Source organism: Rana temporaria, chromosome 3, assembly GCF_905171775.1.
Source record: "Rana temporaria chromosome 3, aRanTem1.1, whole genome shotgun sequence".
NCBI lineage: Eukaryota > Metazoa > Chordata > Amphibia > Anura > Ranidae > Rana > Rana temporaria.
In genome coordinates, this window is record NC_053491.1 from 448,353,302 (window position 1) to 448,368,732 (window position 15,431).

Genomic DNA, 15,431 nt, shown 5'->3' on the forward strand with positions numbered 1-15,431 from the left:
TAAATAGGGGGGCATAATCTGGGAATGCATGATGGGGGTGATTGTCATAACAGGAAGAATTAATGGAGTGTTATTTACATCTAAGGCTGCTTGAAAAATCCAAGGTGCCACTGTGCCCAAGTCATGTGGTCCCTGTCGGCCACTATGTAGCTGTTAGACTTTCTATCTCTATAAACTAGGATTCAATACAAGTGTTCATCTGCTCTGATACATTTCCAAAGTCACAATATACAGCAGGGATATGCAATTAGCAGACCTCCAGCTGTTGCAAAACTACAAGTCCCATCATGCCTCTGGGTGTCTTGCTTATGGGTGTCAGAGTCTTGCTATGCCTCATGGGAATTGTAGTTCTGCAACAGCTGGAGGTCCACTAATTGCATATCCCTGATATATAGCAATGGCATGATATACCTGAAAGTAGGGTTGCACCGTTATTGGTGAATACTAATACTTTCAGTCAAGTACTCGCCGATACCTTTGCAGTGCGATTTGAGCCCATAGAAAATTAAATTGGCTCAAATCGTACTGCAAAGAAACGCATTCAATTTGAGCAGGATTGCAGTGCGATTCCTGTTCGAATTGCATGCAATTTCCCCACCGCTCCTGTGTGAACCCAGGCTGAAATCACTATGACGAGCCTGGGTTCACACAGGAGTGGTGCAGGAAAACACATGTGATTCAGAAAAAAATTGCATCGCATTCCTGTTCAAATCGAATGCAATTTTTTGCAGTGCAATTTAAGCCCATGCATTTTGTATGGGTTCAAATCGCACTGCAAAGGTAAGGGTTTCAGGGTTCGGAGCATTTTTACGTGTACTCATGAAACTACCCGGTATCGGCACCGATACCGGTGCAAGCCTACTGAAAAGCTCCACCTTTTATCATTACACTTTGACTAGGCTGAGGCGAGGTCATCAATCTGCTGCAGGCAACCGGAAAAATTTCTTCTCTCCCCGCAGAGATCAGACTGCAGCTTAGTGACTGCGTAGAAAGCAGCAAGGTGAAAGGCTACAGAAGGTGCCGACATTTATCAAACACAGCCAAAAACTGCACAGACACCAAGATTTGCACGATTGTGCCATCTCTTAGCCAGCATATCCATCTAGGATTCAGATGTTGCCCCCTGGATGATGTCCGAACAAAGATCGCTCCATCCCTTCTAGAGAAAAAAAGCAGATTAGGGTATTGTTAGGGGGAGTACTGTGATCTCTGCGAGAGGTAATAAACGTTACACATTACCTAGCATGCATGTACTTGATGTTATATTTGATACTAGGCCAGAGTGTGCCGGTGTTCTGCCGAGAAAGGTCCCCCCGGCAGATAATGCCCACCCTGTAGGCGCAGTACGAACCACAACGGAGCTGCCGAAAATGAACAGCTGAGAGTCAGCTGTACACAGCGCGTGCGCAATGAGCGCGACATTGTGCCAGACACTGCCGCACGCTCCCGATGCTCGTGCAACTCTGCAAGGGGCAGGTGTATTACTGTTATATCGTATAAGGGGCGGTTGGCTACAGAAGAAGCTGAATTTTTAATTGATGGGCAGAGCTGACAAGTTGGGGGTGGTTTTAGCAATAAACTACACGTTTTTTACGGGGCGTGTTTAAACAAATGATGGGCGGGTGCAAACTCCCGCCCTTCATTTGTTTAAACACGCCCAGCAAAGACGTGTAGTTTAATGCCAAAACCACCCCCAACTTGTCAGCTCTGCCCATCAATTAAAAATTTGGCCTCTTCTGTAGCCAACCGCCCCTTACACGATATAACAGTAATACACCGGCCCCTTGCAGAGTTGCACGAGCATCGGGAACGTGCGGCAGCGTCTGGCACAATGTCGTGCTTATCGCTCAGGCGCTGTGTACAGCCGACTCACATCTTCGGCGGCTCCATTGTGGTTCGTGCTGCGCAGTCAAGGGTGGGCATTAGCCGCCGGGGGACCTTTCTCGGCAGGACACCGGCCCAGAGTGTACAAACTCAGTGGATAAAATCAGAGTGACATGGCTGGCCACAGACTTCTATCCCAGATGCACATATGCAGGGACTGTGAATCTCTGTAGTTGACAGGAACAAAAAGATAAAAAAGGTACAAATTCTGCCGGAGGTAATAAATACTACACACTACCTAGCATGCATGCACTTAACAGTATATCAGTTACAGGCCAAGGGCCTACTACTGGTCTGCCTGTACAAGCACAGAGGATGAAAACAGAGTGACATGGCTGGCCACAGACTCCGTTCTATCCTGGGGGGTACATGTGACAGGACCAGGGGCGGACTGACAACTCATGGGGCCCCCGGGCAATAGAAGATTATGGGGCCCCCCCTTACAGATGGCCACCACGCCAGGAGGCAGTGCAGAGGCGGGGCAGCTAAAATCTCGGGATTTTCACATCAAAAGCATGTCGGTTTTGGACATGACAGGTGTAAAAAAAAAACCACATAGATTTTTACATACTGTCCCTGGTTTTACTGAGCCTGGCAACCCTGATGGGGGCCCCCTAGTGGCATGGGGCCCTTGGGCAGTGCCCGAGTGACTCAATGGTCAGTCCGCCCCTGGACGGGACTCTCTGTATTTGACAGAAACAAAAAGGTATAAATTCTGCTGGAGGTGTAAACTGACAATGGTTCACGGCTCATCAGGATTATCCAAATAAAGTGTTCCCTAAGAAAGATTAATAATTTGGAATCTACTGACTATGGAGCTAGTGATTGCTGCAAGATGACAATGCAAACACAATAAAAAGGGTTGAACCAAACACCCAGCCCTCAGGCACAACATGACATGGTGAAAGCAATAATGTGGCACCTTGACTTTTCAAGTCCTACCTATAGTTACTAATCAGGTGTAAGCTTCTAGTTCCTACCCTATTTTAGGACACCGGTGCAATCTGATTGGTTGTTCGAAGTCTCAGTTTTTTACCTTCCTACAGTTCTGCAGAATGCCTCTTAGTGTTCAAGTCGGCCTAGAAGTTCCAGGCATCCAAGGAGAAGGGCGGCGCATCAGAGCACCCTTCCATTAAAAGGGTTTCTGTTTTCGACTAGTGGAGATTTTCCCGCACTTGTTCACCGATTACAAGAGCCAGGAAAGACCCCGCTTAGATCTAAAACGATCAGCAATGGTTTTGTGTAAAAGAAATTCTGCAGGTGCTCGAAAATGTTTGTTGTCAAGCAGCCCTATCTGCAAAAAAAGTCAAACGATCCCAAGCCTCCAGGCTACTCTAAAAGGGTTAAAGTGTATGTCAGGGCAAAATTATAATTTGTACATCTGAATACATTTCCCCATGTTTTATCCCTTTTACAGGGGTTTCAAACTGGCGGCCCCTCCAGCTGTTTGCAAAACTACAAGTTCCATGAGGCACTGCAAGGCTGACAGTTACAAGCAAGGACTTGTAGTTTCACAACAGCTGGAGGGCCGCCAGTTTGAGACCAAAACACTGCATGGACAGCAGAAAAAAACCCAAAAAGATTGATTTTTCAGAAACCCAGTGAGCTCCCAACCTCCTGTTTGGGCTGACAACACAGAGCCTCTGCTGTATGGAAATCCTAAACGGAGGGGTCAGACCAGCTGGCTGGACAACAGAATCCCACCTATCCCCCTCCAGATATTTACACATTGGGGCCGATTTACTAAAAGTTGGAGAGTGCAAAATCAAGTGCAGTTCTGCATAGAAACCAATCAGCTGCCAGGTTTTGTTGCCAAAGCTTAAAGAGTAACTCCACTTTTGTTGAGAAAAAAAAAAAAATATTCCCCTCTGGGTGATCTTACAAGGATTTTAACAAAATTTGTAGCAGATTCCTACCTTTTGTTATTCTGAAGAAATCCCTGTGTGTTTGTCTGTGTCCATGTGGGAAAGTGAATCTAATGGGAGTAATTTCATAATAATCAGCTGCCGCAACTGCAGAGCTCTAATGAGGAAAATTGCAGGACCGGCATTCCTTTAGACGTGATTTCCTAATGGCGTATCTCACCAAAGATGTCATTTTTGTTGCAGGGGATGCTTATATCTGACTTGTATCTTAGTGCAGACCAGTGCTAATTTTTTTTTGGGGGGGGGGGGGCGGCAAACAGTAACCCACCTATGGTGGGTTGTACCATGTACCCCATCTATGGTGGGCAGCGCTTCTCCCAGGCTTCACCGGTGGCTTCCCTTGCTCAACAATGGCTTTCCCTTCCCCTGCACTCCACAAGCATTGCATCAGCTTTCACTTCCTCCCTTCTTCTCGGCGGCCAATCGGAAAAACGGGTCACGGACCTACAATATGACTTGTATTACAATTGTACACGCTATATATTTTTTATTTATTTGCCATTTTTTCCCCCATGAAAGTGGAGTTGCCCTTTAATTAAAGAAACTGATGTTAGAAGCCGATTGGCTAACATGTACAGCTGCACCAGATTTTGCACTCTCCAGTTTTAGTAAATCAACTCGAATGATTTCTGTCCCAACACAACAATGCTGCAACAATGCTGCTGTCTTGGTTCCCTAGCGTTCTCCCACACAATGTGTATAGAGAAAGGGCTTTTGAGAGATGTAGTTCTGGAAGGGCTGCCTTTATCATCAGGAACTGAGCTTCCAGTAGGTGTCCCTGCAAGAATATTACAAGCCTGGTGATAGGGTCACATGGAATAATAAAAGCTGCTTATTACTACAGGAACAAGGTAAACAATAAATAATGCTGGAGCATGCCTTAAAGTGGATGTAAACCCGATTCATGAAATTTGAGCTGGGCACATATATCTGCAGTGTTTTCTTATCTCTCTTCAAAGCACGGTGTCCCATGGCTGTCTCCTGCTCTGTTCTTCTGTCATCAGCCTAATACCTTCTGACAAGTTCTCAGTCAACTGAGATAAAAGCAGCCTGAATTTTGTGTTGGGGAGGGTGCTATAAATAGATTAGCACAGAGCTGAACAATTCAAGCGAACTGTTCTGAAAGTCTCTACCTATGAGGAGAGGGGCTGTGTGCCTTTCCTCCAATCAGCTGTCTTGGCTGTATGCCCAGGCTTCACTGCAGTGTTGAACAAGAAGAGAAAATCCAATACATCTAAACTTTCTAAAAAAAAAGATATAAAGCAGAAGACAGCAGATATACATGTAAAACTTATGTAGTGAGATTTGTCTCATCCCTGTGTATCATCTGAGGCTCTTCACTTCACTGGGTATATGCAAGGGTTTACATCCACTTTAAAAGAGGGATAAAGGGGTTTGGGGGTAGATTTAGGTAATGCCTGGACATACACTTTAATCCTGTGTAGCGTTGGGGTGCGATAATCTTGTTGAAAACAGACAACCACCTTTACAGGGGATTACAAATATAAACAATAATAATTTTCTGCCCCTGAGCGAGCCTGCTGACGGCCAGGGACAATGGGGTCCAGTTCTATGCGTAGGGTGACACATGTATGGGAGTGATAAGGCACTAGTCCCCCTTCTCTATAGGAGAAGGGCATGTAAACAATGAATTCAGCATCTGGAATTATCTTCATCTGGTCAATTTCTGAAGCTGAAAAGGAAAGAAAAAAAATTGAGAATCCGTACCTTATGATTGTAGGAAGATTTATAACAGTATGTGAAGAAACCAGATTCTCATGAGAAATAAAGGAGACAAATCGTATACAAAAGCCTGGATACCCCTGGACAAAATGGTTTTCTTTGTTGAAAATAAAACTGGATTAAATAGAAGTTATTTGAACTTGCCTCTACTCTTTAGACAACAAATTTACCCAAGGCATCTCTGTAAGCCTGGGTTCACACTTGTGCCAACATAGACATTGCATGTGATTCGCACCCGCCCTGGGGTGCCGATCGCATACACATACGACATGGCTGAACTTGCATTGGATTTGCAGGAAAATAGTGCAGGGACTTTTTTTTTCCTCCCGATTCCTGTGTGAGTTCACAGTTCACACTGCAATCTGTAAACCGATCTGGGGGTGTTATTGACACCCGCAGCAGTTCGCAGAGGGCAGTGTGAACTGCCTGCAGGAGAGATGCAATGCGGGAACCGGCACTGTATTCGCGCTGGTTCCCGCATCGCAATAGTGTGAACCTAGGCTAAATGCGAACAGTTGCCATTTACTGACTACATCAGACTGGAAAAACAATCATAAAAGAAGGCATGTGCAAAAGTTGGTCATCCTGTCGGTCGGCACTCAGTGACAGACCCATTAGAGCTCTTGCATGTAGGTCCCAAAAACTCCACTTTTTTTTTTAGGTATTCAGACATCCTTGAAATTTTTTGAACCACTTAAGGACCGGAAGGATTCGACCCCTAATGACCTGGCCATTTTTTGCGATACTGCGACGCTTTAACTGACAATTGCGCGGCCGTGCGACGTTGTACCCAAACAAAATTGACTGCCTTTTTCCCCACAAATAGAGCTTTGTTTTGGTGGCATTTGATCACTTCTGCGGTTTAAATTTTTTGTGCAAAAAAATAATAAAGAGCGACAATTAAAAAAAAAAAAAAAAAAAAAAAAAAAAACCAACAACAATATTTTTAACTTTTTGCTATAATATCCCCCCCCCCCCCAAAGAAAAAGCAAAAAACAAAATTTCTTCCTCAGTTTAGGACAATATGTTTGTTTTCGGCTACATATGTTTGGTAAAAAAAATAAAAATATAGCAATAAGCGTATATTAATTAGTTTGGGTAAAGTTATAGCATCTATAAACTATGGAATAGATTTATGCCATTTTTTTGGGACCATTGACATTTATAGAGGGATCAGAGCTAAAAATAGCCACCGATTACTGTATAAATGTCAATGGCAGGGAAGGGGTTAACACTAGTGGGCGATCAAGGGGTTAAGTATTCTCTAGGGAGGTTTTTCTCACTGTATGGGGGCTGGGCTGACTGGAGGGGGGAGAAAGATCAGTGCTCCTAATCAGCTCACAAATCGCCACGTACGCTCTAGACATACAATGATGGCGATTTGCGCAGGGGAGCCAACTTGCCGCCGTATTACTGCAGCGGGCGATCAGTAACTAGTTAAAGCGGAGCACCGCTGAAAAAAAAAAAATGAAAAGTCAGCAGCTACACTTACCTGTCCTGGAGTCCAGCGCCGTCCGCAGCAGAGGACGAGTGATCGCTCGTCACTCTGCTGCCCCCCCCCCCCCCCCCTATCCTCGGTGAGGGAACCAGGAAGTGAAGCGCTCCGGCTTCACTGCCCGGTTCCCTATGGCGCATGCGTGAGTCGCGCTCCGCCTGCTGATTGGCTCCTGCTGTGCTCTGGAAGCCGAGTGTTCCCAGAACACTACGGGGGGATGGGGGGGGAACGAAAGGTGACGTCCTGCCCGCAGACTGTGGCCGGAAGTGGGTGCAAATACCTGTCTTTAGACAGGTATCTGCACCCCCCTCCCCCCTGAAAGGTGTCAAATGTGACACCGGAGGGGGGGGGGGGGGTTTTCCGATCAGCGGGAGTTCCACTTTAGGGTGGAGCTGCGCTTTAAATCCAATCAGAATGCAGCCCATCACTTTTAATGGGCCTGTACACACAAACATGTAAATATCAGTATTGACAAAATTTTAAAAACAAAATACTGCACTTAAGTCAACACTATTGAACTTGAGAAAGCTGCAACCACATCCATGAGATATTAAATCACATGAAGATTAGGTAAGTAAAGTTTTGCGCTATCATAAGTGAAAATAATATAGTCTCAAACGTGATAAAGTCCAAATTCAAATCAGTCCCATAAACATGATGGTAAAACGAATAGATCTAGTAACCAAAGATCAGAGATTAATTGAATCACACACTCCCTGTATAAAGTCCTCTGGGAAAAGTCCTATGGTGACGAAACACGTAGGTCGGAGAAACTTGTCTACGTCATTGTGCTACCCGGGGGTGAAGGCGGACGACATTTTGTTCCTGCCTGGATGTTTATTAAAACATGCGCATGTTTATCTAATTATGTGAATGACATTCTTTTTTTTAATAAGATGTTTGTTTTTAAGGTTTTACACTTTTTATTCACTTATATCACGTATTTGGAAGTCTGTGACATCGATTGTGTTCTCAAAAAGGACATCGGAGAACTGGAGAAAGTGCAGAGAAGGGCAACCAAACTGATAAGAGGCATGGAGGAGCTCAGCTATGAGGAAAGATTAGAGGGACTGAATTTATTCACTCTTGAGAAGAGGAGAATAAGGGGGGATATGATCAACATGTACAAATATAAGAGGTCCATACAGTGAACTTGGTGTTGAATTATTCACTTTACGGTCAACACAAAGGACAAGGGGGCACTCTCTACGTCTAGAGGAAAAGAGATTTCACCTCCAAATACGGAAAGGTTTCTTCACAGTAAGAGCTGTGAAAATGTGGAACAGACTCCCTCCAGAGGTGGTTCTGGCCAGCTCAGTAGATTGCTTTAAGAAAGGCCTGGATTCTTTCCTAAATGTACAGAATATAACCGAGTACTAATATTTGTAGGTAAAGTTGATCCAGGGTAAATCCGATTGCCTTTTGGGGGATCAGGAAGGAATTTTTTCCCCTGCTGTAGCAAATTGGATCATGCTCTGCTGGAGTTTTTTGCCTTACTCTGGATCAACTGTGGGTATGGAGTTGGGTGTATAGGATTTTACTGTGTTTTTTATTTTGTTTTTTTATTTTTTGTGGTTGAACTGGATGGACTTGTGTCTTTTTTCAACCTGACTAACTATGTAACCCTGATATGGTACCTCCGTTGTTCCCGTTTGTAAAGGGGAGTCCCCAAAGCGTGCTTGACCATCCTGTTTCAGGGGGTCCTGGCCTTTTGGCAAGAGCAGATCTTATCTATATGTTGGTGGTTGGCCTCTGCGGTGGAGGGAGTGTGATTCAATTCATCTCTGATCTTTGGTTACAAGCTCTACTACTTCTTTTCACCATCAAGTTTATGGGACCGATTTGAATTTGGACTTTATCACGTTTGAGCACCTTTGTATAGGTTCTATATTATTTTCACCTAAAATTGCGCAACACTTTACATACCCAATGTAAATATTGTTAAACTGGTTAGACCAGTAAAGTAAACCTCGGCCCTCCAGCTGTTTTGAAACTACACGTCCCATGAGACATTGCAAGACCTTATCACAGGAATGACTCCTAGAGGCAGAGGCATGATGGGATTTGTAGTTTCAGCACAGCTGGAGTGTCGAGGTTGCCTACCCCTGTCGTAGAGCATTGGCAGTACAAAAATATTCTTAGGTTGCCTTTCATCTGCCTGCATTTTCAAAGATTTAGGGATCATGCACACGGGTGTAGAAATGTAGACCTTGCTGGTAGAAAGCTGGCAGCAAGATCCTTGCGTAAAAAATTGTCTATAGTGTTTATCAACTCCATACGGACATACATGTGTCTCTGTAGCTGTTCCATCTAGTGAACGACCTATTCAGGGCCAGGTAAGCGTTCACACAATAGGATCAGACCACAATGCAACATTTCCTAGTTTATGCAGCTCAATGCTATGGGGGAATACTGACCACAATTCACCTGTGTACATGGGCACAAAGCCTGCAACACTGCGCTGTGCAGATCTATATAAGAGAGTACACAGCACAGATCTGAACGCAGCGTTGTGTGTGCAAGCCCTTATACTTATTAAGCCCGCTAATGAAAATATGCTGCTGTACTGTGCATTGCCGATAATGGAAATGTTACTGCAAAGCACAGATGTGCTGCTAGCAATAAAACTCGTACATTGTAACCGAAAAATGCAAAGTTCTTCCTTACGCAACCTCCGAACGCTCCTCTGTGGTTCAATGAGGATTTGGCAGAGCTCGCTAAGCTTCCTGAAGTACAACGTTCAACTCAAATATGTTCATCTGCTGTTTTCCTCTGGGACCCTTAAAGAATTTTTCACATTGAGGGCTGAACTCGGCATTCCTACCACTATATATATATATATATATATATATATATATATATATATATATATATATATATATATATATATATATATATATATATACACACACACACACACACACACACACACTTAAAGAGGAACTTTAGTCGGCTCACTTAATTTGTAATAAAAACATCTTTGCCATTCTGAAGCTTCCCTCCAACCACTTTGCATATTATTTTATATATACTGTGATTCGGTATTTGCCAAATATGCTGTAGAAATCTCCCTCCATACTAGACCCCTGGAAATGCCTATTCCATGCAATGGATGAAGAAAGGAAAAAATATAGCGCTACCCTAACCCCGTTCCTACTGAATGCAGCGAAAGCACTAATCCCAAGAAATTGGAAAATGAAAGAACCCCCAAGGATAAGGGAATGGTTTAATGAAGTAGATAAAATAAGGGTAATGGAGGAATTAATAAGCTTTCAAGAAAATACAGAAATAAGATTTCAAGAAACGTGGGATAAATGGAAAAATTTTAAGCAATCACCGACTTACTTGAATATGATGGGGAGTGAATAAGAGCTTTGAGTGGGTATTGGAGGGGAGGGGGGGATGGGGGAGAAAGGGGAGCTTTCCTCTTCCCCCCCCTCCCCCACGAAGTGACTGAGGGAGGACAGATAGCCCCCCCCCCATCACACTTCCTTAAAAAACGAGGATACACATACACACAGGGGCACTGGGTTAGATATAGGACACATGATAAAAAGGGGATTTTTTCCCTTTTTTTTTGTTCTGTTAGACGACAAGACACACACAAGGTGATGGGTTTGCAGTATATGGAATGCGGGGGGGGGGTGGGTGACGACCTGGTGCGGACTATGTGAAAACACCCGGTTGGTCCCACTCCGCCCCCACCCCCCCCCCTTTTCTCACTCCTTCCCCCCCTTTTTTTTCTCTCTTTCTCTTTCCCCCCCCCTTCTTTCCTCCCCCTCCTTCCCTCCCCTTACTATGACAGATGGGTATAGAAGTGCAAATTAATATGTATATGTTGGGTTAGACCAACAAGGGGGGAGGGGGGTGAGGATAGGCGGACATAACCACTCCACTACCTCCAAGGGGCTCGGTAATAACAAGAAAGGTAGAGTAGGAAATGAAAAGGTGCTAAGGTATAATATAAGTCCCATTAGAGACCTAGGATTATAAGGATGGATCTAGCTTTGTACCCACACAAATATTTTTATGTATGTATTATGTTGTATGTATATGTTAAAGTATATGTATTTATGTATGAAGAATCTATGAACCACTGATCAGATGTTGATTTAAAAAAAAAAAAAAAAAAAAAGTTTGTAAAGATTTTTCTATGTGAAAAGAATAAAAACAATTTAAACAAGAAATCTCCCTCCACTGAGTCTAGCTGCATCCATTTTAACTGTTGGCAGCTGAAGCTTCTGCCTGTTCACTTCCTGGATTTACACAGACACACAGGGGCACACCTCCAGCTTTGCAGCTTTCATTGGCCCTCTTATGACTCATCCCCCCTTCCTTCCTGGCAAACTCTCACGAGGTGAGAGAGAACTGTGAATGATGTCATTAGCTTAAGCTTTTTAGCATCCAAAGTTAAAACAACAAGGGCAGAAGACTTAATAGATGGAAAATTATTGACGGTCCGCTTTAAAGGGGTTGTATAAGATTTCCTATCATCTGAGCCCAGTCTTGCCACACAGAGTTAATCCAGCTCTGAGCAATCCTCTTTTATTGTTCAGTAAAAATTAACAGACTTCCAAATAAAACCTGTCTAAATACAAAGTCCATTCCTCTCTCCTTGCTTTGAGTGACAGGTTATTTACATATCTAGCTTGGACATGTTTATCATATGTTATGTTTCACAGGTCATTATATATTACCAGGATGTGTTATGTGGGGGAGGGGTGGATTTCTCACTTTTTATACTGTGGATCACCTCATATTATGATAAACATAACATATGATAAACATGTCCAAGCTAGATATGTAAATAACCTGTCACTCAAAGCAAGGAGAGAGGAATGGACTTTGTATTTAGACAGGTTTTTATCTGGAAGTCTGGTAATTTTCACTGAACAATAAAAGAGGATTGCTCAGAGCTGGATTAACTCTGTGTGGCAAGACTGAGCACAGATGATAGGAAATCTTATACTCTACATTGTGGCATAAAAATAAATAAATCCTGCCATACTCTATCTTTTTTAATGCTGGTCTACCTGCATGCTTCAAATGTAATATCTTGAACAGCTTAAGTTGCTTACTCACCAGCGGTTTTGTTCTAGTTGTACCATTTGTTTGTTCTGTGTATGATGGCCGCGTACTTATGTAAAGTATTGTTTTTCTTTTTTTATTGCCAATCTGTCTTCCTGACCTGACATGTACCCCGTCTGGTTGTTTTGGTACCGTATTTGCCGGCGTTATAAGACGAACCCCTAATTTTCCAGCTAAAAGGTTGGTTTTGGGATATACTCACCTTATAAGACGACCCCCTTCCGACTCACCTCACTGCGCCCATTGCCTACCTCACTGTGCCCATTGCCTACCTCACTGTGCCCATTGTCTACCTCACTGTGCCGATCCGAGGACGAGAGGACTTCCGTGATAGGCGGAAACACTGAACACAGCTCTGCTGGGAAACTGAGTGTTACGCCCATGACGGAATAGTACGAGGAGGCGGCGCGGCTTTTGAACAATGGATGCCCACAGTCTGACTCTGCATACAGGTACCGGCGTATAAGACGACCCCCGATTTTTGGGGGATATTTTTAAGTACATGCGCAATAGGAAACGGGCAGTGAAGCCGCACGGCTTCACTGCCGGTTTCCCTTACTGTGGAATGGCGGCGCCTGGAGCTGCTAGGATCGAGGGTCGGCCTCTGCGGGGGCCGACATTGCTGGTGACTAGGACAGGTAAGTGTCCTTATTAAAAAAGTCAGCAGCTACAGTGTTAGCAGCTGCTGACTTTTAATTTTTTTTTTTTTACCGCACCTCCGCTTAAGGCTGCATTCACACCTCGGCGTACTAAATCGCGGCGTTTTGTCCCGCGAATTGCGGCGACAAATAGCAGCGTTTTGTACCGCGATTCGCGGCGACAAAACGCCGCGATTGTGAATGCAGCCTTCACCCCCTCTATGGAGATGGTTCCCATCTCCTATACCGAACGCCGAATAACGCCTGAAAAAAAGGTCCGGGACTTTTTTTCAGGCGGCAGGCGTTCGGCGTGGAGATGTGAACCATCTCCATAGAGGGCAATGTTACATCATCGCTCTGGCGTGTCGGGGCGGCCGCGGGCGTCACACTACAGGCGACAAAACGCCTAGGTGTGAATGGGCTCTTAATGTCACTGGTTCCCAAAAAAGCATCAAAAGTGTCAGTGTCCAATTAGTCCGCCGCAATATCGCAGTCCCGCTACAAGTCAGTGAATGCGGCCATAACTAGTTGAAAAAAAGAATCCATAAATATATCCCATAGTTTGTGCAACTTTTGCACAAACCAATCAATATACGCTTATTGCAATTTTTTTTATCAAAAGTATGTAGCAGAATACATATTGGCTTAAATTGATAAAGAAGTTAGATTTTTTTCCATATTTTTTATTGGATGTGTTTTATAGCAGAAAGTAAAAAGTTTTTTTTTTTTTAAATTGTCTGTCTTTTTTTGTTTATAGCGCAAAAAAAACAAAACAAAAACGCAGAGGTGATTAAATAACATCAAAAGAAAGCTCTATTTGTGGGGAAAAAAAAGGACATCAATTTTATTCGGGTACAGCGTCGCATGACCGCGCAATTGCCAGTTAAAATAACGCAGTGCCGCATCGCAAAAAATGGCCTGGTCATAAAAGGGGGGGGGGGAATCTTCCAGAGTGAATAAAAAGTAAAACCATACATTGTACACACCTCGTTCCCCACAAGATTTCTCTTGTACAACGCCTCCTTGGCTCCTTCCTAGAAGGAAAAATAAATAAATCATGATTAGTTAGCAGTCTATTCGCGCTCAGATATGACTGCTCATCTTAGTGATTGGAATAAAGAATACCTGTCGTGCAATTACAGAAAAAAAATAATAAAAAAACATGCCTTATTTATTAAAGTGCATTCAATAAGGAATACCGGTACTGAAAGAAAAACATTCTGGCCCAGGTCTGAACTCGATTGCTTGATGTCAGGCAGCAAAAATGTTCTTATTTTGTTTACCCTTAAAACAAAGCCTCAATAGTTGCTTCATGGTTCCACAAACTCTCCTTATTGCTTTCACAGCAGACCCATAGAAAGACCAGTTATTCTCCTATGCATCATATTGTGTGTTTATGGCCAGCCTTTGAAGAGAGTCGAATCCTGGTTTCTTGCATCTTAAATCTAAAACATAATGTACGGACCTAACACCTTTTTTTGTGACAGGTCCTCCTTATGGAGACATTAGGTGTCTGCCTTAACAGATTAAGTACGAACGGAACTCAATCTGTTATCCCAGCTACCGCAGCTGGGATCGGACATCTCTGAACCTCGTGTTCATAACTGTGTGCTTCAGTGTTCATGCCTCACAGGGAAAATCAAGACACTGAGGTTTCTCATCGCTCCTACTTTCTCCATCCTGAGGGCTGCAGAACATGTTCTGGGCTACCACAGGACTCAGGTGAGCCCAGAACATGTGTGGGGGTGTTTCAGGCAGGTGGGGGAATCATTTCTACTGGCTCTTCAAAATGTAGGCAACCCCATGGATGGAGTTTGTTTACATCCTGATCGTGCCATGCCGTAATAAGTATGTTGGCGGCAGTAAAAGAGTTTAAAGCGTCACTAAAGGAAAACATTTTTTTTTGCTGAAATTACTGTTTACAGGGTATAGAGACATAATAGTTAACTGATTCCTTTTAAAAATGATTAAAAATAGATACAAAACAATCATATAATGTACCTACAGTTTAGTTTAGTTTTTGCTGTTCTCTGGTTTCCTGGTTCTCTGATGTACAGAGCCAGAGAGCCAATAGAGGGCAGCGATGCTTTGTCTAAAACCCCTCAGCCCCAATCCAGTTTCGTTTAACAAACAGTAATCACACCTCCTTGATTAGTCACCACAGTGAGAAATCTCCCAGTACTGTGGTGATCAGGAAACAGACAACCAGGAAGTGTCCAGAACAGAGAGGAATTACAGCAACATCAAAGCAAAAACGAACAATGAGGACATGAAACCAGGACTGCAGTAAGGTAAAGGAAGCCATTTAGCTTAAAACATTTTTTTCCTTTAGTGACCCTTTAAGGGCAAGGTTGTTTGAGTCTGTCTTTGCTTAAAGGCAGAAGCTTTTCCATCTTAAAGCGGTTGTATGCCCGAAAAAAAAACAACAACCTGTAAGGCAAAGGCATAATGAGCTAGTATGCACCGCACACTAGCTCATAATGAAATGCTTACCTTACAATGAAGTGCCAGCATCGCCTCCCCGTCACCGCTGAGGACATGTTCCCTCAGCATTTCCGATGCTGCGAGTGGCCAGAGCAGCGAGGAGTCCCCTTTCGGGCAAGGAGCTCAGATTTTAAGGCAGCATCCACCGAACCTTCAGAGCACATGCGCCACTGA

General features: G+C 43.7%; 1 protein-coding gene across 2 annotated transcripts in view; it reads right to left on the bottom strand.

The window, feature by feature from the left end:
- Window positions 1–4,827: 4,827 nt before the first annotated feature.
- CC2D1A (coiled-coil and C2 domain containing 1A) overlaps window positions 4,828–15,431 on the bottom strand; it is a 125,683-nt gene continuing 115,079 nt past the window's right edge. For both annotated transcript variants that reach the window (XM_040346602.1, XM_040346601.1), the window contains exons 28-29: window positions 13,760–13,807; window positions 4,828–5,502 (exon numbers count right to left, since the gene is read on the bottom strand). In XM_040346602.1, the coding sequence (XP_040202536.1) occupies window positions 5,482–5,502; window positions 13,760–13,807 (69 nt within the window). In that variant the 3' untranslated portion in view covers window positions 4,828–5,481. The remainder of the gene's footprint in view (window positions 5,503–13,759; window positions 13,808–15,431) is intronic.